The 23,694-nt window shown below is 35.3% G+C and overlaps 1 protein-coding gene across 7 annotated transcripts in view; it reads left to right on the top strand.

Moving 5' to 3' along the window:
• The window catches only part of LOC6620693, a 35,062-nt gene that overhangs the window by 3,640 nt on the left and 7,728 nt on the right, over nt 1-23,694 (top strand). For 3 of the 7 annotated variants that reach the window (XM_032717831.1, XM_032717832.1, XM_032717833.1), the window contains exons 4-5: nt 13,522-13,891; nt 13,947-14,119. In XM_032717831.1, coding sequence (XP_032573722.1) covers nt 13,522-13,891; nt 13,947-14,119 — 543 coding nt within the window. The other 4 variants (XM_032717837.1, XM_032717835.1, XM_032717838.1 and 1 more) reach the window with 4 other exon arrangements.

Genomic DNA, 23,694 nt, shown 5'->3' on the forward strand with positions numbered 1-23,694 from the left:
CAACAAGTGCCACGGACAGCAGTAGGATAGATAAGTACTTGGCCATGACTGGGACGAAATTTGAACAGTAACGGACGACACATCGTGCGGCCCACCATAGCATCCTTGGTCTTATTGGATTTGGGTTGTCGGCGAAGATCCGAATGCACAAGCTTTCTGAGCTTACCACTGCTAGTTGCTTTACTTTGTCTTACAAATAAATGACCTGCCTTCAGGGTCAGCAAATCTGTCGAATTCTCAGTAATAAGCAGATCGCTCTGGAGTTGATGCACGTAAGCACATAGAACACATAAAACATAACATTCTACGCCTGCTTTCCAAAGGCCTATATTGCCCAAATAGTGAAGGCGCTACACTCTCTTGGAAACAAAACTACTAAAACTAAAAAATCTTTTCTAAGAGCTTGTTGAGCTAATAAGATTTTTAATAGCTGGCTTTAAAGAACCGCAAAAAAAATGCCACGAATTGATATTAGTCTTGTAAATTTCATTTTTAAAAAATTGCTGGATATTTTTTCATAATTTTATTAGTCTTGTAAGTTTCTATCGGTTTGCCAAAAACTTTTTGCCAAGTCTAGTCTAACGCATTTAGCCGCCCAAAACCGCCACGTCCACACTTTCGAAAACTGTTTAGATTTTCCATCGTTTTATTTTTCATTGATATTCACGCCCCTCCTTTCACTTACAAAACGACCATACCGGTCACGTCCACCCACACCTTTGAAAATTTTTTAAATATCTGTCGATATCCCAGATAAATTATGAAATTTCGAATTCACACTAACGGATATGTGATAGTCGGGGAACTCGACTATAGCATTCTCTAAAAATAAATTAAAATAAGGATCCACTAAGATATATTCCAAACACTTTCACTTTTTCCCGAAATAAGCTTTGATTTTTTAAAGAATACAAAAGGACTTAATCAGTTGTCGATTGTAGCAAATCCTTAAATGTTGCTATGATCGGCAGATACAAAATTTTTAAAGCAATCCGATTAATTCGTTGTTTTAGTCGCAGCACAAACTTTTCTTTCCATTATTTTTCGCCACACGTACGATAGGTGAAGTGTATTCCGAAAAAGTGTGCTTAATAATCTTTTGGTCAAGCCACTCTTGAACCAACGACACTAGAATAACAAGATGCGTAACGCCATACAAATTTTTGGCACGCGATTTTTTGGCCGTGGCTCTAGAGGTGGCTCCAGGCTCTCTCGAGTTTTTTGTTCGATAGAGAAAGAGCGGAGAGCGCTACAGCAAACAGCTCTTTTCTACGCATACAGTGATAGCAGACAACTGTATGTGTGCACACGTATGCTCATGCATTGTAAATTTGACAAAATATGCCCTTCACCTTAGAAGTTCATAGACTTTAAATGTATATTATTTTTTAACAATTGGCACCATGCGAAAAATTCTTGTTTTGCCTTGCCTTAACGTTATTATTATTTAAATAATGCTTAGAAATAGTAATAGCCGAATCTATGTACATCACAAAATAAATTTCGAAAATGACTTTATATTAGAATACTTGTCATTAGGGTATTCAGCTTGCGACGTGAGAAAAATAAATAAGGCAGTGATTGTTGAGTGCTTGTGTCCGCACTTCGTGCTTACAGATATGTTTTCATATTTTTATTTATTTTATTAATTTTTATTACTTAAATTTTAAATATTTCGGAAAACTAAGGCACCATCTGATCTTTTTATTAATATTTGTAAAATATTAATTATTATTATTATTATTTGAATTATTTTTAAAAATAATAAAAAACAAATGTGTATAAAAAAATTTTTTGTTGAGCATTAGTGCACAAATAAAAGTAGTGTATATATATTACACATAATTAATTATCAACATAAATATAGTGAAATTGTTGTTTTATTTTTGAGTCGAACTAATGTCCCGTCAGTTGACTAAGGACAACGCCAAGAAATAAAAAATAGTTTTTAGGAGAAATAGTTTCACGACTTTATTCTTTGGATCTCAGCTTAAGACTAAAAATCAAATGCAAATTGGATTGAGGAGAAGCCTCAGTATTTGAACAATATTTGTATTTCGGGAGAGCCTCGCTCTTGGGTTCTTAAGATTAGGTGGCGTTGAAAGAGAGCAGTCAAATCTGCTTAGGTCAGGCTTTAGGATTTTTACAAGAACGGCTTAGGGCCGCTGCCAATGAATTTTTTATTAGAAACGGATCTAGCTGGGATACATTATGGTATAGTTCTTTGAAATAATTGAAGTGGCCGGTTTGGACCACCCAAATACGTCACTCCCCTCCCCTTAAAGAGAAGCCTATACTTGGGCTGGGATTGATGGATATAGTGTGGGAAATGGAGTTTCTTCTGTTTTTTTTTGTTGTGGTGTGTTTTGATTTTGATTTTATCTTATTTTAAGTTTTACATACAGCATCATAAATGGCTTAAATGATACATATCTTAAATATAAGTACAATAAAATTAGTGCAATTATTACAATGATCATTAGTATGTAAAGTGTAATATTGCTCTATGAAATCATCTCAACAATGACGTTGAGTTTTATAATTTTTATTTTTGTTATATTAAGTGGTGTGTATAGTGGTGTCAAATCTATTTCTGGTTTCAAAAGATTTTCACTTAAAATTATACTATTGATTTATATTTTGCATTGCGTTCCTCTTATCATTTTGTTTCCTTCTATTTTTATATTATTAATTGAATTTTGGCAATTTTGGTTAAGAATTGTTTGGGTTAAGTTCCAGGTTACAATTGTGTTTGGTCCTATGTATTTTATTATTTCGTTCGTGTGCACTGGCTTAAAATTACAAATTGGTTTTAAGTGTTTAATAACATTGGTGACACATTAATTTTTTATTTCTTTATTTTCGGCATTATAAACTTTATTTTCTTTTTCAAAATATGATTGTGTGTCTGTGTAATCTAGCTCATAGCCGTTGGAGTCTGGGTAAGGGGTTATTTTAATTGTGTTTATTAGTGAAAAGTAAATGGGTATGTGGCATATGACTAATAAATGGTTATCATTGTAGTTATCCAAGAGGATGTTTTAATGTTTAAAATATTTTGGCTGTTCACATTTTATTTGAGAGTTTATTAATTTTCTTTTGTTTTTTGAATTGTGTTTTGTAGTAGTGCGTAACTCTATTTCTATTAGTGATTTTGTAATGGTCAGGGTCTGCCTGTTCTACATATTTGGTTGGTTTAAATGGGTTTTCTAATTTGCCTTTCTGTAGTGGACCTTTTCTGTAATTAGTGTCAATATTAAATTCCTGTCTGTCTTCATTTACTTTGTCTATTTTCTTCTCTTTAATTTTTTGAGTGTCTAATATTGGATGCCCAGCGTATAAGAAAATTTGAGCAGGTGTCTGTCCAGTAGTGTCATGTTTAATTTTATGGTTGTATGTGTAGAGGATTGTTTCTATCTTGCTTAATTTTACTTCTTCATCATCAGATGAATTAATTATACGAATTTTTTCATTTATTGTTTTGTGTAATCTTTCGACGTCTGCTACCCCGTTTTTTGCTGCATTGAGCTGTAATTCGACTTCTTCTTCCTCAAGCCATCGCTTCAAAGCTAAACTGGAGAAAGCTCCGTCTCTTTAGTAATTTGGTTTTAGTAATTTTGGTTTACCTAATTGATTAAAAATGCGCATTAATGCGTTTCTGCATTCTATCCAATCCTTAGTTTTAATTTGCTCAAGTGTAGCGAATTTAGAATAAATATCAATGCAACTGATGTAACGTTTTCCCTCAGATGAATAAATATCTACTACAAATTTTTCTCGGCAATGTTCCGTGTTGGGTGTGATTTTTAAAGGCATTTGTTGTTTCTATGTTCTGTTTTGGCCAAATTGCATATGTTGCATTCGTTTATTATATTCTGAATTAATAGTTGGCTATTTGGAAAGAAGTGATTTTCTTTAAATAATTTTGTCATTTTCTGTATACCAGGGTGTTTTTCATGTCATTGAAGTATGATTTCTTTGAATTCGGCGTATGAACCAACGTTCTTTAATAGGAAAAGACTGCGAATTACTTTTGTGTAGGTGGTATTAACAATTTCTATGTGTGCTCTTTGAATAATTTCAAAATCTACATCGCTCTCAATATAAATGGTAATGTTTCTATGGATAAAGTGATCGAGTAAAATTTGTTTGGCCTTTTCAAGTGTCATTACATCATATTGAATTGTGGTAATGGAGTTACCGAATATTTTTGAATGCTCTACTTTATTTTTATCGGATTTAATACGGATTATTTGTTTTTTGAAATAATTTATTGGTTTTTCTGTTAAATGAATAAGGTTGCTATTGTCTTCTTCTGCACTATGTTGAGTTGCTTCACTTTGATGATTTTCTTCAATTTTAATTCTTGATAATGCATCGGCAACTGAATTTTCTTTTCCTTTAATATAATCTATTTTAAATTGGTGTTCGCTTAATCTAACTCTCTACCTTTCTAACTTATCATTCGGTTTCTTTAAGGTATGAAGCCATCTCAGAGGTTAATAGTCACTAGCATTGAGAAATTGTCGCCCTACTAAATAATGTCGAAAAGTTTTAGTGGCCCAAACTATGGGGAGTAATTATTTTTCTATAGCACTGTTATTTAATTCGTGATCGTTAAGTGTTCTACTAATAAAAGATATAGGATGACCGTTTTGAGAAAGGACAGCCCTGTTAGTCCGAGGAAAGCTTTAATCTCTTTTACTTTTGTCGGGATTGGGTATGAAACTATGGCTTTAACTTTAATAGGATTTGGTTTAGTACCATCAGGGGTAACTATGTGACCAAGAAAGTTAGCTTCCTTTTTTAAGAACTCACATTTGTCTAGTTGCAATTTTAAATTTGCATCTGCAAGCTTTGAAAAAACTATTGTATTGAATTTAATTGTTCTGTAAGGGATGTTGAAGAAATATAATATTATCCAGGTACACCGAACAGTGTTTGTTAAGCAACGATCGAAGGATATTTTTTTATTTAATTTATTTATTAAGGCATACGGGGAAGTCTTGGAGCCCCTTTGTATCCTTCTTATCTAATAATTCAGCCCATTTTGGCTCGCCGGCTAACTATAGTTAGCTTTTTCAAATTTACAGTAATTTTACTACAATTACATAACAATCACATATAAGAAATAGGATTTAAGATAAGGGTCAGCTTCTGCTGACCCTTGTCAAAGGAGATCGGGTAATGAGATCCCTCGGTTGCCTTCTATTGAGCCTCCTTGGTGGGCGAGATCTGTTTAGAGCGCTGGCCAGCCGATTTCTGTGGCGCTCCAGCCTGTCATGGTATCTGCTCGAGTGCTGGTTTATTTCGTCAAATACCGTTGCTAGTTTCAGGTCTCTGTGCAGAGTGGTGTTTCGAACAAACCACTCGCAGCCGGTGATGAGTCTTGCTACCTTATTTTGAAAAGCCTGGATTCTTTTGATTTGGCTGTCGCATGCCAAGCCCCAGATTTGGCACCCATACTTCCAGTTTGGTGCTAAGATCTGTTTGTAAATTGTCAGCTTGTTGGATAGCGACAATTTACTGCGAGAAAAAAGTAGCCAGTAGTGCTTCGCCACCTTAGCACGTAGGCGCGATCTGATGTCGGTCACATGCTTGCAAAATGTGAGTCTGCGATCCAGAAGCACTCCAAGGTACTTTGCTGCGTTCGGCTGTGGTACGGGGGCTTCCTCGATGTAGACGGGCGGTGGCGTTCTCCGCTTTAAAGTAAAGCAGACGTTGTTGGATTTACTGCTATTGATGCCAATGTTCCAACGTCTTGCCCATTCCGAGAATTGATATGCAAAGTCCTGGATACCACCGGCTGCGTCGCGCTCGCATCGGGACCTGTAGGTGACGCACACGTCATCGGCAAATGTGGCCAACATAGATTTCCCGTAAAAGCTTACATCCGGCTGCGGCATGTCGTGGCTATACAGGCAGTAGAACAGGGGGCCGAGTACACTACCTCGTGGAACACCAGCACAAAGCACAAAGAGATGCGCAAGTAAACCAAATCGGTTTGAGTTGCCGCCATATCTAGGTTCTGTAGACTAATGGTTTTCCCCTTGTTTGCCGATGCTTGATTTGGATTTTTTCCTTTCAGTCTCCGGAGAAACACGAGACTTTCGCTTTATTTTTTGAAAGCGCTGCGGGGCAGCACATTAGGGGCTCGAGAGAACCGCAGTATCCAATGATTCATCAGCCGCAGCGGTTTCATTTAAAAAGTTCATACTGAAGTGTGCACCAAACCACCAGGGTTCTAGCCAGAACTTGAACCCTGGGCAAGAGAAGCTTTAAGCTCGCAAACAGCTGTTTGTGCGATCGCGTGGCAGCTGGGCAGCGGAGCCCCAGTTCGAGTAACTTAACTTTGTATTTTTGAATGAAAATGTTTTCGTTTCACTATTATTTCACTGTTAGTGACTTGGTGGGTCACTATTTGCGATATGTGCCAGTATTCTGGACTTGTCCATAAGTTTATTACCGCGAAAACTAATTTCACTTTATCCACTTTGTCAGGTGCGTATTGTTACGAACCTTCTCATTTACTCGAAGGATATTAATCATGCATCTTTGAAAAGTAGCGGGTGCATTCCTAAGGCCAAATGGCATTCGAAGGTATTCGTAATGACCGCTTTTTGTGGAGAATGCAGTTTTAGAAATTGATTCTTCGTCCATTTCTATTTAATGAAATCCCTTTGCCAGATCGATCGTTGTAAAATATTGGCATTTACCCAGTTTGCCAAGAATTTCGTTCATATTTGGAATTGGATATCTGTCAGGTATGGTTATTTCATTTAGCTTTCTATAATCAATTACTACCCTGTACTTATTTACGCCAGAAGCATCCGGTTTCTTTGGTACGACCCAAGTAGGACTATTGTATGGCGAATTACTTTCCCTAATTAATCCCTGATTCAGCATTTCCCGTACTTGGTTTTCTACTTCGATTTCGTGTGTTTGCGCAAGTGGGTATTGTTTCGAATAAATTGGGGAGTTATGTGTTGTATTTAGTACGTGTTTAATTGTATTTGTAAATGTTAATTTTTCTCCCTCCTTATATTCAAGATTTCTAAATTTATTTAATAAGCCTTTTAACTTAAAAGTTTCCTCCTGATTTAGGTGATCTAATCGAAACTGTGAAAAATCTAATTTCTTTATTGATTCCTGATCTGAGCTTGCAATTGATTCTGGTGTCCTTTGGATATACAAATTTTGGTTTCTTTCGGATTCTGAAGTAATTAATTTGTATGTTTGATCAAACTGATTCAGCATTTTTCAACAATTTTCTGCCAATTAGCATATCGTAATTATTAGAAAATCTGTGCACATAAAATGGTTCGGTTTTTTTGAAAATACTATTTCTGGGCAACATTATCAAGTCGTTCAAGGTAATAAGGCCATTTGATGTTGAAACTTCACATCTACTACTTTGAACGGAAAGACAAAATATATTTTCATTGATCATATTAATTGTTGATCCTGTGTCTAGAAGGCATTTGTATACTATTTTTATGAATTCGTATTTTTCCGGGGCTGTTAACCGAAAATTTTCGTTTAGTTCAGAATTATTTTGGTTTTGTTTGTTATTAATTTGTTGTACAGATTGGACTTGTTGTTGCCCTTCATTAATGAAGCTATGATTTTGATGCGGATTGTATTGATTTTGGTTATAATACTGTTGCTCGTAATAATTAGGTTGGACTTCTTCGAATTCATGCCCGTCTTGGAATCTAATTTCGTCAATAGACATTTTAGTTTGTTCACTGTCCGATGGTCTTAGTCGTTTAGTAATCGGGAAGTTAGTATTTTTATATGTAGAGGGTTGTTGTAGTCGAGGGTATGTATTTCCTCTAAAATGCGTTGTTTGGGGATTTTGAGCTTTGTTGGGATATTGTTGGAAATGATTTTTTTGAATAATGGGTTGTGGGTTTATGTATTGGTTGGGTCTGAAATAATTAGGTGCGTGCCACATGGGTGGGTTGTTAGTCATCTGCTGTGTATAGCTAGGTCTAAATGGTTGAATGTATTGATTAAAATTAGGTTGGAAGGGTTGGGAATATTGTGAGTAACTTGGTCGATATTGAGTTTGAACATTTGTATTGAATTTTTGTGCTTTCGAATTCTGATTAGAATTTGAATTTTTATTACGATATTCTGGGTTTTTATAAAATTCAAAATTAATGTGTTCTTCATAAATTCCCTCATTTTGTGCAATGGTAATTAAGGATCTTAAGTCTGTAATATCGTGATGGGCTAAAATAGTGAATAATTGTATTGGTAGTTTCCTTATCAGTATCTTAATAGATTCTTTAATAGCCTGAATATAAATAAGAAAATCCGATTGGTTACCTTCCAGGTGTAGTTTCGAAATTAGTAATTGACGTCGTCTTTCCGCTTCTTCGCATAATGCTCTTAGGTTTCCTCTGTATGGTGTCTCCCTGAAGTTCTCCAGAAGTTTGTAGTTTGGTGTTTGAGTTTTAAATTCCGCGATGAGTCTTGCTTTAAGGGTAGACCAATCTTCGATGTTCGGAAGTCGCAAAGATCGTGTAATCTGTCCGTCCAAGTTCCTTTCGATGGCTCCCAGTAGAATCCTCTGTTGTCGGACATCATTTGTTTGGTAGAGCGAAATTACGTAATCCACTCTGCTGATAAAGGTGTGAAGGGTTTCTGGATCACCCTTGAATGGCATAATGTCTTTAAGCTGCCGACGGGCTTCGGCAAGGTTGATGTCGCTCAGCGCAACAATTTGGGGTGCGGCAATAATTGGTTGTGACATTTTTATTGTAAAATTTTTAAAATTTGTGTTTTATTTTTTTGTTTTGTTTCGGATTCAATTTTATTATTATTTTTAAGCTTTCTAGTTTCACTTTTTTTTTTTTTGTAAATTTTTGTGTTGTATTATTAAAATTCTATATTGTTTTTATTTTTTATTTTTATATGTTGGTTTTAAAACTTAGTTGCCTTTGGACTTAATGTTTTTGTTTCGTATTTCACTTCCACTTATTATTGGATAACCGAATTGGAATTATAATCCAAGTTGAAGACTTTTCACGAATTTATTTTGGGAGATGTTTCGAGCACTGGACTATACAATTTAACTTATTTCCACTCGAAGGTTCTTTTTTTCGGATACTTTTGTATCCTACCGACTGCGCCAGTAAAATTGTTGTTTTATTTTTGAGTCGAACTAATGTCCCGTCAGTTGACTAAGGACAACGCCAAGAAATAAAAAATAGTTTTTAGGAGAAATAGTTTCACGACTTTATTCTTTGGATCTCAGCTTAAGACTAAAAATCAAATGCAAATTGGATTGAGGAGAAGCCTCAGTATTTGAACAATATTTGTATTTCGGGAGAGCCTCGCTCTTGGGTCCTTAAGATTAGGTAGCGTTGAAAGAGGGCAGTCAAATCTGCTTAGGTCAGGCTTTAGGATGTTTACAAGAACGGCTGCGCTGCCAAAGATAAACGAATGCTGCGCAGCTGGGATACATTATGGAAAATTACTAGAGTGCATTACTGATTTCTTTGAAATAATAGAAGTGGCTGGTTTGGACCACCCAAATACGTCACTATATAAATATGTAAAAGGTAGCTAATTCGAGCGGCGATCTTAACAAACGAATTTTAAAAATTTTTAAATTATAATAGTCAGGGCGTGAATTTTTATTTTATTTCATCATATTGCTACGAAATTGGCCAAAACTTCAAATATGTAAATTCGTTTCTTCGATCAGAATTGATTTCGGCCCGAAAATCGTCTTCTAGCACAACATGCACACATATATGCGTTCTCGTCTCTTGTTTTTACTCACACAAGCAAGCAAATTCTATTTTTAACTTTCTTACGCTCTTTTCTTGTTGTAAGCACGCTCAACTTCTTGATCTTAATCATTAATGTATGCAACGAAAAGATATCTGTACAAGCAAGACCACCACACCCAACGCCATGAGCTAGAGCCAGCCTCTAAAGCGTACACCAGCAAGTACAGGTACTCTCGTCTTCCATCCCTTTATTTCGTTACACGTTACACCTTCCATCTCTGCTAAGTCCCAATTCTGTTAATTTTTCTCGAACCTCTGCAACTGGCAGTGCCTAAATCTTGCCTGTTCATTCTCAAACTTAACTATAGTTCTAGAAAATACCTTTAGAATATTATATTAAATATCAAGGTAATGTAAGGTATCAAACATAACAGTTTAAATCAAAAATGCCACTTGGCCAATGAAATAATACAGTTTAACTCTAAGAAATGTTAATTTAAAATACTGCAACTCTTAACACTACTTAAAATTGAACTTCTGTTAATGCAACATCGCAATTACGTAATATTCATCCGTTAACATGGTATCATCCAGTTCTGTCTTCTTTTTGTGGCGTCTTTCGCTGGCAATCGTTTACCGCCACTCGTTAAGTTTGCTGCCAGTTGCCAATGTTGCAACTATCTGAGTGTCTCGCCAACTCACAAATACAAATTCGGTCTCGTTGTCTCACCAATACTTCTCCCTATATGACGAGTTCGTTTTTTTCCAGATCTTTCTTTTTTCCAGCTATTCGGCGTCACCAATACTTCTCCAGATATATTTGTAACTCGTTCTTCTCCTTCTCTTTCCCTACACAGCGCGTTACCAATACTGCTCTACCTTGGCCTTCTCGATCTTAGCTGCCACTTTGCATATCCAAGCGCCACCTCTTCAGATCCTCTTGTAGACTAGTGACAACTTTCCCAACATTCTTGTAGATCGCTACCGCCTTGTTATCGCTCCGCTTCCTTTACTTGCTTTTACTAGCCACTTGAAGTTCTCTGCTGATGCACAACTTCTGCTATCCGCCATCCACCAAAACTGATTAACACCTTGCACCTTGTCCAGTTGACTACGTCCACAATCCTGTCTCTAGATTTTTGACGTCCACCACAAAGTCGTTACGCTGCTCTCCGATTTGGTACTCTCGCTGATCAATCGCCTTCTAGGTTGCTCACATCAATTCTCTTAGAGTCGGTTTCTCTGTCATTCCATCACGTTGCAGCAAGACAATTTCACAATATCATGCAATTCGCAAATTTGCCTTCTCGATCCCACACAAATCGTTTTCTTTGCAAATTTTGCACCAGAGTTTTATAATTTCTTTAATTACTGCCAACACCACCGCATAGCACAAAGGCTTACATACTTTTTACACACAACCTTGTTTGATGACTGATTTTTGCAAATAACCTGGTTGAGCCCCAAAATTGTGGCCCAATGTTCCGTTTAATGGCATAAAACTCCTACGGCGACGTTGTGTTATTATAATTGTTTAATATATTATTATTAACATTTAGCATAACGTGTGGTTAAACTTTAAAGAGTTTACAACAATGTGTGGTTCATGTGTTACGCTTGAGATCTCGGCACCGACTCCCCATCAATTTTATTCATCTCTCTCTCTCTCTCATGCTCTCTTGTGGCGTTATTAGAACCGAAGACCACTCCGCGTCTCACGGCATATTTGCTCTTCGAGCTTGGTTCCGATTCCTACATATGTACATAAATATCCTTCATATAGCTGTAAACGCTTCCTTCTGCCTGTTTAATACTTTTCAACGGATCTATGTAGTATGTTTTGATATTTTTCATATTATTTTAAAATAATAAATTTCTATGGATTTGCACAAAACGTAAGAGTCGGTGTGACGATTAGACATAGTGCACGATAAAATTTTAGCTTTTGTTATTTCTAGCTTATTAGTTTAAAGATCTTGACTAACATGAATAGATCGAGTCTGTAATGATTCTTATCAAACTAATATACCAATTCTGTCCTTATCTTTGCCAATATGAACATTCATAAAACATTAAGGACAATTATTTGCCAAGTAAACAGCTCATCAAACTAAAAATCGTAATGTCGGTTTAATATGTGTATTGTCTTCAAAAAGTTTAATCCAGATCAGTTAAACAATTTTTGAACAATTAAAAACAAATTTTAAATACTGGTCTCCCATAAAATATATAGCAGAAGAAAAAACATTCTTTATAAAAAGGGAAATAGAGGGAATCCGCTCCTTGCAGTGACTTGAAACTCAAAATTGAGTCGACATATGTTTTAAGATCTGAGTGACTTTTAAAACGAGCCTTATTATTAATACTGTATGTATAGGTACTTCTCAAGTAAGTGAGAGCTGTTAAATATACAATAATTTATAAATATACACGTAGACGTCAATTGAGCAGAGCCAGTTCAAGCTCATCCCATTTTATGGAATAGAAAATAACAAAAAGTAGCACGAATTTTAGTTTAAACCTAACGAACCGTGTTGACATGAAGTATACAAACAAACATTATTTAGCTTAACAACGATCTTCACGTAAGTCATTCTTTAATGATAATTAGCGAAAAAAATACCTAGTAAAGAATAAACAATATTATAAACAAATATATATAAAAAATTCACCAATAATAAACTTTTACCAATTTGAGATGAACGTTGATGAACGATAAAAGTTAAAAACGATGCATTCTGATGTTAAACGAAAACCTCTCTTAGTTTGAATTTGAATTAAGTGAAGACATATTCTGTAATGAGAGACCCCAAATAAAGGATTAACTCAAAATACACCGGCTAAAAATGCAACGGCTTTCAATTCTCTAAAAATTCAGATATGTTCAGCAGTTTATGACTAAATTAGCGCGTCTAATTTCTTTTTAGCAATCCCACTAGCCTCGACAGAAGTATCTGATAGTGGAGGAGCTGAACTATAGCGTTCTCTCTTGTTTATGTTGTAGATCACGTAGAGAATGCTTTGACTTAATAGTTTTATTGGTGATTCACAAATCAAAAGTAGTTACGGAGGATCCCTGAGAAAAGTATCCCATTTACAGTATAAAAGCTTAAATATTGCAAAGCTCCAAATAGAACTTGTTAAATAAAATTGGCAACTGTCGGGCTTCGTGATTAAACTAAATATTTTACAACGGACGAAGCTATTCTATCCTCCTAGATCAGCTTTGACTAAGTCTGTTAAGCACCATTCAAATCTGTACTCTATGAAAACTCTTCTCCTCGGAAGGCATACCTACTTTTAATGAGTTATATTTTTATGTCTTTTTCCAGGAAGTTGGAAACGGCTTGAGTTACATATCCATAAGTCTACATAAATAGCTTTAAAAACTTCCACTTCCACAGATTCTTTTATATTTTAAATTCTTTGAGTAATTTTACTCTCCAGAATCCATAATCTAAGCACCCAACATAACATAAAAAAAACTGTTGTTTTACGAAAGGTATAGAAGATCATTACATTTATAGGCATAACGTAAATCTTATTTATTTCTGCAGATTTAAATACGCAATTTTTTAGAAGCTACCTATAAGATATTACCATTATTACCTATAATTATAATTAATTATTAATTAATAATTATTAATAATTATGATTATATTACTTACTCATGAACTCGTTAATATTTGATAATAATCGTAGACTATAAAAAAATTTATATGATAATTAAGCTTTGTTTATATTTAAATGAATATTTTGAATTCCCGACTTAAAGCATTTATGCCGGGAACGAACATGGTATTTGCAGTGAAATGGTACATTGCCTTCTTTTTTGCTGCTTCAATTTTTGTAATGTCGTGTAGTGGCCATGGCAGACTGGTCGAACCACCCAGTAGAGCATCAGCTTGGCGTTTTGGATTTCAAACACCACCAGACTATAATGACCATGAACTATACTGCGGAGGGCTTAGCCGGCAATGGCAAAGAAACGGCGGTAAATGTGGAGAATGTGGAGACGCGTGGGATGTTCCAGAACCACGACCCCACGAATATGGTGGCCACTGGGGAAAAGGCTTAATTGTGCGAAGCTATTTGCCTGGATCTCAAATGACGATTCGTGTAGAATTGACAGCTAGTCATATGGGGTAACTAATTTTTTTGTGTTGCTTAAAATCAGTATATACATAATTATATTTCCAGATATTTTGAGTTTCGAATATGCCCAAATCCAAATGCTAAGCAGTCATGCTTGGATAAAAATGTATTGTCAATTCTTAATGGATCTCCTTCTCAGCCAAATAAATCAGATCTAGATAACCGATTTTATCCTCGGAACGGAAGTTGCATATATGAAATTTTGGCACAGTTACCAGGTGAATATATTTTAACACTAGATCAGAATCTTACTTTGGTAGAAAAACCTGCAATTATAATCTGTCTAAGTAGATTTTACCATAAAATAAAGAATATCAATATTTTATGAAATAAATTTTATCTATATAAATTAATTTATATTCAAATATAAACATGGTATATAAAGTAACATATTCTTTATATTAAAATAATAAACAAGAGAGATTGCTATAGTCGAGTTCCCGGACTATCAGATACCCGTTACTCAGCTAGTGGGAATGCTAACGCAAATTCATAACTTTTCTGATTTGATATCAAAAGGTGAAAGGAGGGGCGTGGGCACAGTGTTTTTGGTATACCGATACAGTTGACAAGACAAATAATAAAACGAAGAAAAATCTATACAGTTTTAGTTCTGGGCGGTTCTGGGCGGCTTGTGGGCGTTAGAGTGGGCGTGGCAGTATGGATCAACAAACTTGCGTTGCGTCTATGTCTCTAGAATCTGTGTGCCTAATATAAACCTTCTGGCCTTTAAAGTTCGTGAGATCAAGGCGTTCATACGGACGGACGAACAGAAGGATATGGTCAGATCGACTGGACTATTGATCCTGATCAATTATATATACGCTTCCTTCTGCCTGTTACATACTTTTACACGAATCTAGTATACCCTTTCACTCCACGAGTAACGGGTATAACAAAGGAGACTGCTATAGTCGACAGCAAGATATTTAAACGTAATTCTTAAAAAATTTGTTAATATAATCAAATTAACTATTTCAATAACATTGCAGATTTTACATGTGAACACTGTGTTCTGCAATGGCGTTATGTTGCAGGCAATAATTGGGGTATGTGTAGCAATGGTATAGGAGCTATTGGATGTGGTCCACAAGAAGAATTTCGTTCGTGCTCTGATATTGCCTTAACTACAGAATATTTGCACCCATATCTAGGTCCTATTAGCGCACCACCTACACAATCTAATGGAATGCCTGCGAACACGACACATAATTCTGTTAATACACAAAGTGACAAATTAAAGTATATTTTCATCATTTTACTGCTGTTAATACTAATATTAGTTTGCCTTGTTGTTATACGTTTGAAGTTCCACAATCACAACAGCTTTTGTATTCAACAATTTGTTAATAATCTTAAAAAATATTTATTTTGGAATTCATTTCAACACAATAATTTTATATGTGATGTATTTACCCCTGGCAATGATAAATTAGGTAGCCGACCCAGTCCACTTCCACGAAATAAGAGATTAAATAATGAAGTAAAAAATTTAGTAATAGAAACAAGCACAGTATAAATACCTGTAAGTTGTAATTATTTTTGCACGTTTTTAAACACATTAATAAAATAGTTTACAATTAGTTTATGTTAAGAATGGTTATATATATCATGTGATTAAGTAAATATTTATTACAAATTGTTATTTTATGTTAAGCTGTGCACTATAAAAAACCAAATTCAACGTGTCCTCATAATTTTTGTATTTTACGCACTCAAAGGATCGATCTACGGTTTTATACGAAGGGTAAGTTAATTGTTTTAAATATCATACTAGAACAAAAAGCCTTTTAATTAAAAGAATCAATGGGGCCGAACGAACCCTTTCTTGGGGTGAAGTCAAGTGGGTAGAAGAGTACCACAATATCCTTATTAACTACGGTGGGGACTGCCCTGGTGTACTGCAGCTGATGGTCGGCTTGGCAGCTCCAACAAGTGCCACGGACAGCAGTAGGATAGATAAGTACTTGGCCATGACTGGGACGAAATTTGAACAGTAACGGACGACACATCGTGCGGCCCACCATAGCATCCTTGGTCTTATTGGATTTGGGTTGTCGGCGAAGATCCGAATGCACAAGCTTTCTGAGCTTACCACTGCTAGTTGCTTTACTTTGTCTTACAAATAAATGACCTGCCTTCAGGGTCAGCAAATCTGTCGAATTCTCAGTAATAAGCAGATCGCTCTGGAGTTGATGCACGTAAGCACATAGAACACATAAAACATAACATTCTACGCCTGCTTTCCAAAGGCCTATATTGCCCAAATAGTGAAGGCGCTACACTCTCTTGGAAACAAAACTACTAAAACTAAAAAATCTTTTCTAAGAGCTTGTTGAGCTAATAAGATTTTTAATAGCTGGCTTTAAAGAACCGCAAAAAAAATGCCACGAATTGATATTAGTCTTGTAAATTTCATTTTTAAAAAATTGCTGGATATTTTTTCATAATTTTATTAGTCTTGTAAGTTTCTATCGGTTTGCCAAAAACTTTTTGCCAAGTCTAGTCTAACGCATTTAGCCGCCCAAAACCGCCACGTCCACACTTTCGAAAACTGTTTAGATTTTCCATCGTTTTATTTTTCATTGATATTCACGCCCCTCCTTTCACTTACAAAACGACCATACCGGTCACGTCCACCCACACCTTTGAAAATTTTTTAAATATCTGTCGATATCCCAGATAAATTATGAAATTTCGAATTCACACTAACGGATATGTGATAGTCGGGGAACTCGACTATAGCATTCTCTAAAAATAAATTAAAATAAGGATCCACTAAGATATATTCCAAACACTTTCACTTTTTCCCGAAATAAGCTTTGATTTTTTAAAGAATACAAAAGGACTTAATCAGTTGTCGATTGTAGCAAATCCTTAAATGTTGCTATGATCGGCAGATACAAAATTTTTAAAGCAATCCGATTAATTCGTTGTTTTAGTCGCAGCACAAACTTTTCTTTCCATTATTTTTCGCCACACGTACGATAGGTGAAGTGTATTCCGAAAAAGTGTGCTTAATAATCTTTTGGTCAAGCCACTCTTGAACCAACGACACTAGAATAACAAGATGCGTAACGCCATACAAATTTTTGGCACGCGATTTTTTGGCCGTGGCTCTAGAGGTGGCTCCAGGCTCTCTCGAGTTTTTTGTTCGATAGAGAAAGAGCGGAGAGCGCTACAGCAAACAGCTCTTTTCTACGCATACAGTGATAGCAGACAACTGTATGTGTGCACACGTATGCTCATGCATTGTAAATTTGACAAAATATGCCCTTCACCTTAGAAGTTCATAGACTTTAAATGTATATTATTTTTTAACAATTGGCACCATGCGAAAAATTCTTGTTTTGCCTTGCCTTAACGTTATTATTATTTAAATAATGCTTAGAAATAGTAATAGCCGAATCTATGTACATCACAAAATAAATTTCGAAAATGACTTTATATTAGAATACTTGTCATTAGGGTATTCAGCTTGCGACGTGAGAAAAATAAATAAGGCAGTGATTGTTGAGTGCTTGTGTCCGCACTTCGTGCTTACAGATATGTTTTCATATTTTTATTTATTTTATTAATTTTTATTACTTAAATTTTAAATATTTCGGAAAACTAAGGCACCATCTGATCTTTTTATTAATATTTGTAAAATATTAATTATTATTATTATTATTTGAATTATTTTTAAAAATAATAAAAAACAAATGTGTATAAAAAAATTTTTTGTTGAGCATTAGTGCACAAATAAAAGTAGTGTATATATATTACACATAATTAATTATCAACATAAATATAGTGAAATTGTTGTTTTATTTTTGAGTCGAACTAATGTCCCGTCAGTTGACTAAGGACAACGCCAAGAAATAAAAAATAGTTTTTAGGAGAAATAGTTTCACGACTTTATTCTTTGGATCTCAGCTTAAGACTAAAAATCAAATGCAAATTGGATTGAGGAGAAGCCTCAGTATTTGAACAATATTTGTATTTCGGGAGAGCCTCGCTCTTGGGTTCTTAAGATTAGGTGGCGTTGAAAGAGAGCAGTCAAATCTGCTTAGGTCAGGCTTTAGGATTTTTACAAGAACGGCTTAGGGCCGCTGCCAATGAATTTTTTATTAGAAACGGATCTAGCTGGGATACATTATGGTATAGTTCTTTGAAATAATTGAAGTGGCCGGTTTGGACCACCCAAATACGTCACTCCCCTCCCCTTAAAGAGAAGCCTATACTTGGGCTGGGATTGATGGATATAGTGTGGGAAATGGAGTTTCTTCTGTTTTTTTTTGTTGTGGTGTGTTTTGATTTTGATTTTATCTTATTTTAAGTTTTACATACAGCATCATAAATGGCTTAAATGATACATATCTTAAATATAAGTACAATAAAATTAGTGCAATTATTACAATGATCATTAGTATGTAAAGTGTAATATTGCTCTATGAAATCATCTCAACAATGACGTTGAGTTTTATAATTTTTATTTTTGTTATATTAAGTGGTGTGTATAGTGGTGTCAAATCTATTTCTGGTTTCAAAAGATTTTCACTTAAAATTATACTATTGATTTATATTTTGCATTGCGTTCCTCTTATCATTTTGTTTCCTTCTATTTTTATATTATTAATTGAATTTTGGCAATTTTGGTTAAGAATTGTTTGGGTTAAGTTCCAGGTTACAATTGTGTTTGGTCCTATGTATTTTATTATTTCGTTCGTGTGCACTGGCTTAAAATTACAAATTGGTTTTAAGTGTTTAATAACATTGGTGACACATTAATTTTTTATTTCTTTATTTTCGGCATTATAAACTTTATTTTCTTTTTCAAAATATGATTGTGTGTCTGTGTAATCTAGCTCATAGCCGTTGGAGTCTGGGTAAGGGGTTATTTTAATTGTGTTTATTAGTGAAAAGTAAATGGGTATGTGGCATATGACTAATAAATGGTTATCATTGTAGTTATCCAAGAGGATGTTTTAATGTTTAAAATATTTTGGCTGTTCACATTTTATTTGAGAGTTTATTAATTTTCTTTTGTTTTTTGAATTGTGTTTTGTAGTAGTGCGTAACTCTATTTCTATTAGTGATTTTGTAATGGTCAGGGTCTGCCTGTTCTACATATTTGGTTGGTTTAAATGGGTTTTCTAATTTGCCTTTCTGTAGTGGACCTTTTCTGTAATTAGTGTCAATATTAAATTCCTGTCTGTCTTCATTTACTTTGTCTATTTTCTTCTCTTTAATTTTTTGAGTGTCTAATATTGGATGCCCAGCGTATAAGAAAATTTGAGCAGGTGTCTGTCCAGTAGTGTCATGTTTAATTTTATGGTTGTATGTGTAGAGGATTGTTTCTATCTTGCTTAATTTTACTTCTTCATCATCAGATGAATTAATTATACGAATTTTTTCATTTATTGTTTTGTGTAATCTTTCGACGTCTGCTACCCCGTTTTTTGCTGCATTGAGCTGTAATTCGACTTCTTCTTCCTCAAGCCATCGCTTCAAAGCTAAACTGGAGAAAGCTCCGTCTCTTTAGTAATTTGGTTTTAGTAATTTTGGTTTACCTAATTGATTAAAAATGCGCATTAATGCGTTTCTGCATTCTATCCAATCCTTAGTTTTAATTTGCTCAAGTGTAGCGAATTTAGAATAAATATCAATGCAATTGATGTAACGTTTTCCCTCAGATGAATAAATATCTACTACAAATTTTTCTCGGCAATGTTCCGGGTTGGGTGTGATTTTTAAAGGCATTTGTTGTTTCTATGTTCTGTTTTGGCCAAATTGCATATGTTGCATTCGTTTATTATATTCTGAATTAATAGTTGGCTATTTGGAAAGAAGTGATTTTCTTTAAATAATTTTGTCATTTTCTGTATACCAGGGTGTTTTTCATGTCATTGAAGTATGATTTCTTTGAATTCGGCGTATGAACCAACGTTCTTTAATAGGAAAAGACTGCGAATTACTTTTGTGTAGGTGGTATTAACAATTTCTATGTGTGCTCTTTGAATAATTTCAAAATCTACATCGCTCTCAATATAAATGGTAATGTTTCTATGGATAAAGTGATCGAGTAAAATTTGTTTGGCCTTTTCAAGTGTCATTACATCATATTGAATTGTGGTAATGGAGTTACCGAATATTTTTGAATGCTCTACTTTATTTTTATCGGATTTAATACGGATTATTTGTTTTTTGAAATAATTTATTGGTTTTTCTGTTAAATGAATAAGGTTGCTATTGTCTTCTTCTGCACTATGTTGAGTTGCTTCACTTTGATGATTTTCTTCAATTTTAATTCTTGATAATGCATCGGCAACTGAATTTTCTTTTCCTTTAATATAATCTATTTTAAATTGGTGTTCGCTTAATCTAACTCTCTACCTTTCTAACTTATCATTCGGTTTCTTTAAGGTATGAAGCCATCTCAGAGGTTAATAGTCACTAGCATTGAGAAATTGTCGCCCTACTAAATAATGTCGAAAAGTTTTAGTGGCCCAAACTATGGGGAGTAATTATTTTTCTATAGCACTGTTATTTAATTCGTGATCGTTAAGTGTTCTACTAATAAAAGATATAGGATGACCGTTTTGAGAAAGGACAGCCCTGTTAGTCCGAGGAAAGCTTTAATCTCTTTTACTTTTGTCGGGATTGGGTATGAAACTATGGCTTTAACTTTAATAGGATTTGGTTTAGTACCATCAGGGGTAACTATGTGACCAAGAAAGTTAGCTTCCTTTTTTAAGAACTCACATTTGTCTAGTTGCAATTTTAAATTTGCATCTGCAAGCTTTGAAAAAACTATTGTATTGAATTTAATTGTTCTGTAAGGGATGTTGAAGAAATATAATATTATCCAGGTACACCGAACAGTGTTTGTTAAGCAACGATCGAAGGATATTTTTTTATTTAATTTATTTATTAAGGCATACGGGGAAGTCTTGGAGCCCCTTTGTATCCTTCTTATCTAATAATTCAGCCCATTTTGGCTCGCCGGCTAACTATAGTTAGCTTTTTCAAATTTACAGTAATTTTACTACAATTACATAACAATCACATATAAGAAATAGGATTTAAGATAAGGGTCAGCTTCTGCTGACCCTTGTCAAAGGAGATCGGGTAATGAGATCCCTCGGTTGCCTTCTATTGAGCCTCCTTGGTGGGCGAGATCTGTTTAGAGCGCTGGCCAGCCGATTTCTGTGGCGCTCCAGCCTGTCATGGTATCTGCTCGAGTGCTGGTTTATTTCGTCAAATACCGTTGCTAGTTTCAGGTCTCTGTGCAGAGTGGTGTTTCGAACAAACCACTCGCAGCCGGTGATGAGTCTTGCTACCTTATTTTGAAAAGCCTGGATTCTTTTGATTTGGCTGTCGCATGCCAAGCCCCAGATTTGGCACCCATACTTCCAGTTTGGTGCTAAGATCTGTTTGTAAATTGTCAGCTTGTTGGATAGCGACAATTTACTGCGAGAAAAAAGTAGCCAGTAGTGCTTCGCCACCTTAGCACGTAGGCGCGATCTGATGTCGGTCACATGCTTGCAAAATGTGAGTCTGCGATCCAGAAGCACTCCAAGGTACTTTGCTGCGTTCGGCTGTGGTACGGGGGCTTCCTCGATGTAGACGGGCGGTGGCGTTCTCCGCTTTAAAGTAAAGCAGACGTTGTTGGATTTACTGCTATTGATGCCAATGTTCCAACGTCTTGCCCATTCCGAGAATTGATATGCAAAGTCCTGGATACCACCGGCTGCGTCGCGCTCGCATCGGGACCTGTAGGTGACGCACACGTCATCGGCAAATGTGGCCAACATAGATTTCCCGTAAAAGCTTACATCCGGCTGCGGCATGTCGTGGCTATACAGGCAGTAGAACAGGGGGCCGAGTACACTACCTCGTGGAACACCAGCACAAAGCACAAAGAGATGCGCAAGTAAACCAAATCGGTTTGAGTTGCCGCCATATCTAGGTTCTGTAGACTAATGGTTTTCCCCTTGTTTGCCGATGCTTGATTTGGATTTTTTCCTTTCAGTCTCCGGAGAAACATGAGACTTTCGCTTTATTTTTTGAAAGCGCTGCGGGGCAGCACATTAGGGGCTCGAGAGAACCGCAGTATCCAATGATTCATCAGCCGCAGCGGTTTCATTTAAAAAGTTCATACTGAAGTGTGCACCAAACCACCAGGGTTCTAGCCAGAACTTGAACCCTGGGCAAGAGAAGCTTTAAGCTCGCAAACAGCTGTTTGTGCGATCGCGTGGCAGCTGGGCAGCGGAGCCCCAGTTCGAGTAACTTAACTTTGTATTTTTGAATGAAAATGTTTTCGTTTCACTATTATTTCACTGTTAGTGACTTGGTGGGTCACTATTTGCGATATGTGCCAGTATTCTGGACTTGTCCATAAGTTTATTACCGCGAAAACTAATTTCACTTTATCCACTTTGTCAGGTGCGTATTGTTACGAACCTTCTCATTTACTCGAAGGATATTAATCATGCATCTTTGAAAAGTAGCGGGTGCATTCCTAAGGCCAAATGGCATTCGAAGGTATTCGTAATGACCGCTTTTTGTGGAGAATGCAGTTTTAGAAATTGATTCTTCGTCCATTTCTATTTAATGAAATCCCTTTGCCAGATCGATCGTTGTAAAATATTGGCATTTACCCAGTTTGCCAAGAATTTCGTTCATATTTGGAATTGGATATCTGTCAGGTATGGTTATTTCATTTAGCTTTCTATAATCAATTACTACCCTGTACTTATTTACGCCAGAAGCATCCGGTTTCTTTGGTACGACCCAAGTAGGACTATTGTATGGCGAATTACTTTCCCTAATTAATCCCTGATTCAGCATTTCCCGTACTTGGTTTTCTACTTCGATTTCGTGTGTTTGCGCAAGTGGGTATTGTTTCGAATAAATTGGGGAGTTATGTGTTGTATTTAGTACGTGTTTCATTGTATTTGTAAATGTTAATTTTTCTCCCTCCTTATATTCAAGATTTCTAAATTTATTTAATAAGCCTTTTAACTTAAAAGTTTCCTCCTGATTTAGGTGATCTAATCGAAACTGTGAAAAATCTAATTTCTTTATTGATTCCTGATCTGAGCTTGCAATTGATTCTGGTGTCCTTTGGATATACAAATTTTGGTTTCTTTCGGATTCTGAAGTAATTAATTTGTATGTTTGATCAAACTGATTCAGCATTTTTCAACAATTTTCTGCCAATTAGCATATCGTAATTATTAGAAAATCTGTGCACATAAAATGGTTCGGTTTTTTTGAAAATACTATTTCTGGGCAACATTATCAAGTCGTTCAAGGTAATAAGGCCATTTGATGTTGAAACTTCACATCTACTACTTTGAACGGAAAGACAAAATATATTTTCATTGATCATATTAATTGTTGATCCTGTGTCTAGAAGGCATTTGTATACTATTTTTATGAATTCGTATTTTTCCGGGGCTGTTAACCGAAAATTTTCGTTTAGTTCAGAATTATTTTGGTTTTGTTTGTTATTAATTTGTTGTACAGATTGGACTTGTTGTTGCCCTTCATTAATGAAGCTATGATTTTGATGCGGATTGTATTGATTTTGGTTATAATACTGTTGCTCGTAATAATTAGGTTGGACTTCTTCGAATTCATGCCCGTCTTGGAATCTAATTTCGTCAATAGACATTTTAGTTTGTTCACTGTCCGATGGTCTTAGTCGTTTAGTAATCGGGAAGTTAGTATTTTTATATGTAGAGGGTTGTTGTAGTCGAGGGTATGTATTTCCTCTAAAATGCGTTGTTTGGGGATTTTGAGC

The sequence above is a fragment of the Drosophila sechellia genome, chromosome 3L (assembly GCF_004382195.2).
Source record: "Drosophila sechellia strain sech25 chromosome 3L, ASM438219v1, whole genome shotgun sequence".
NCBI lineage: Eukaryota > Metazoa > Arthropoda > Insecta > Diptera > Drosophilidae > Drosophila > Drosophila sechellia.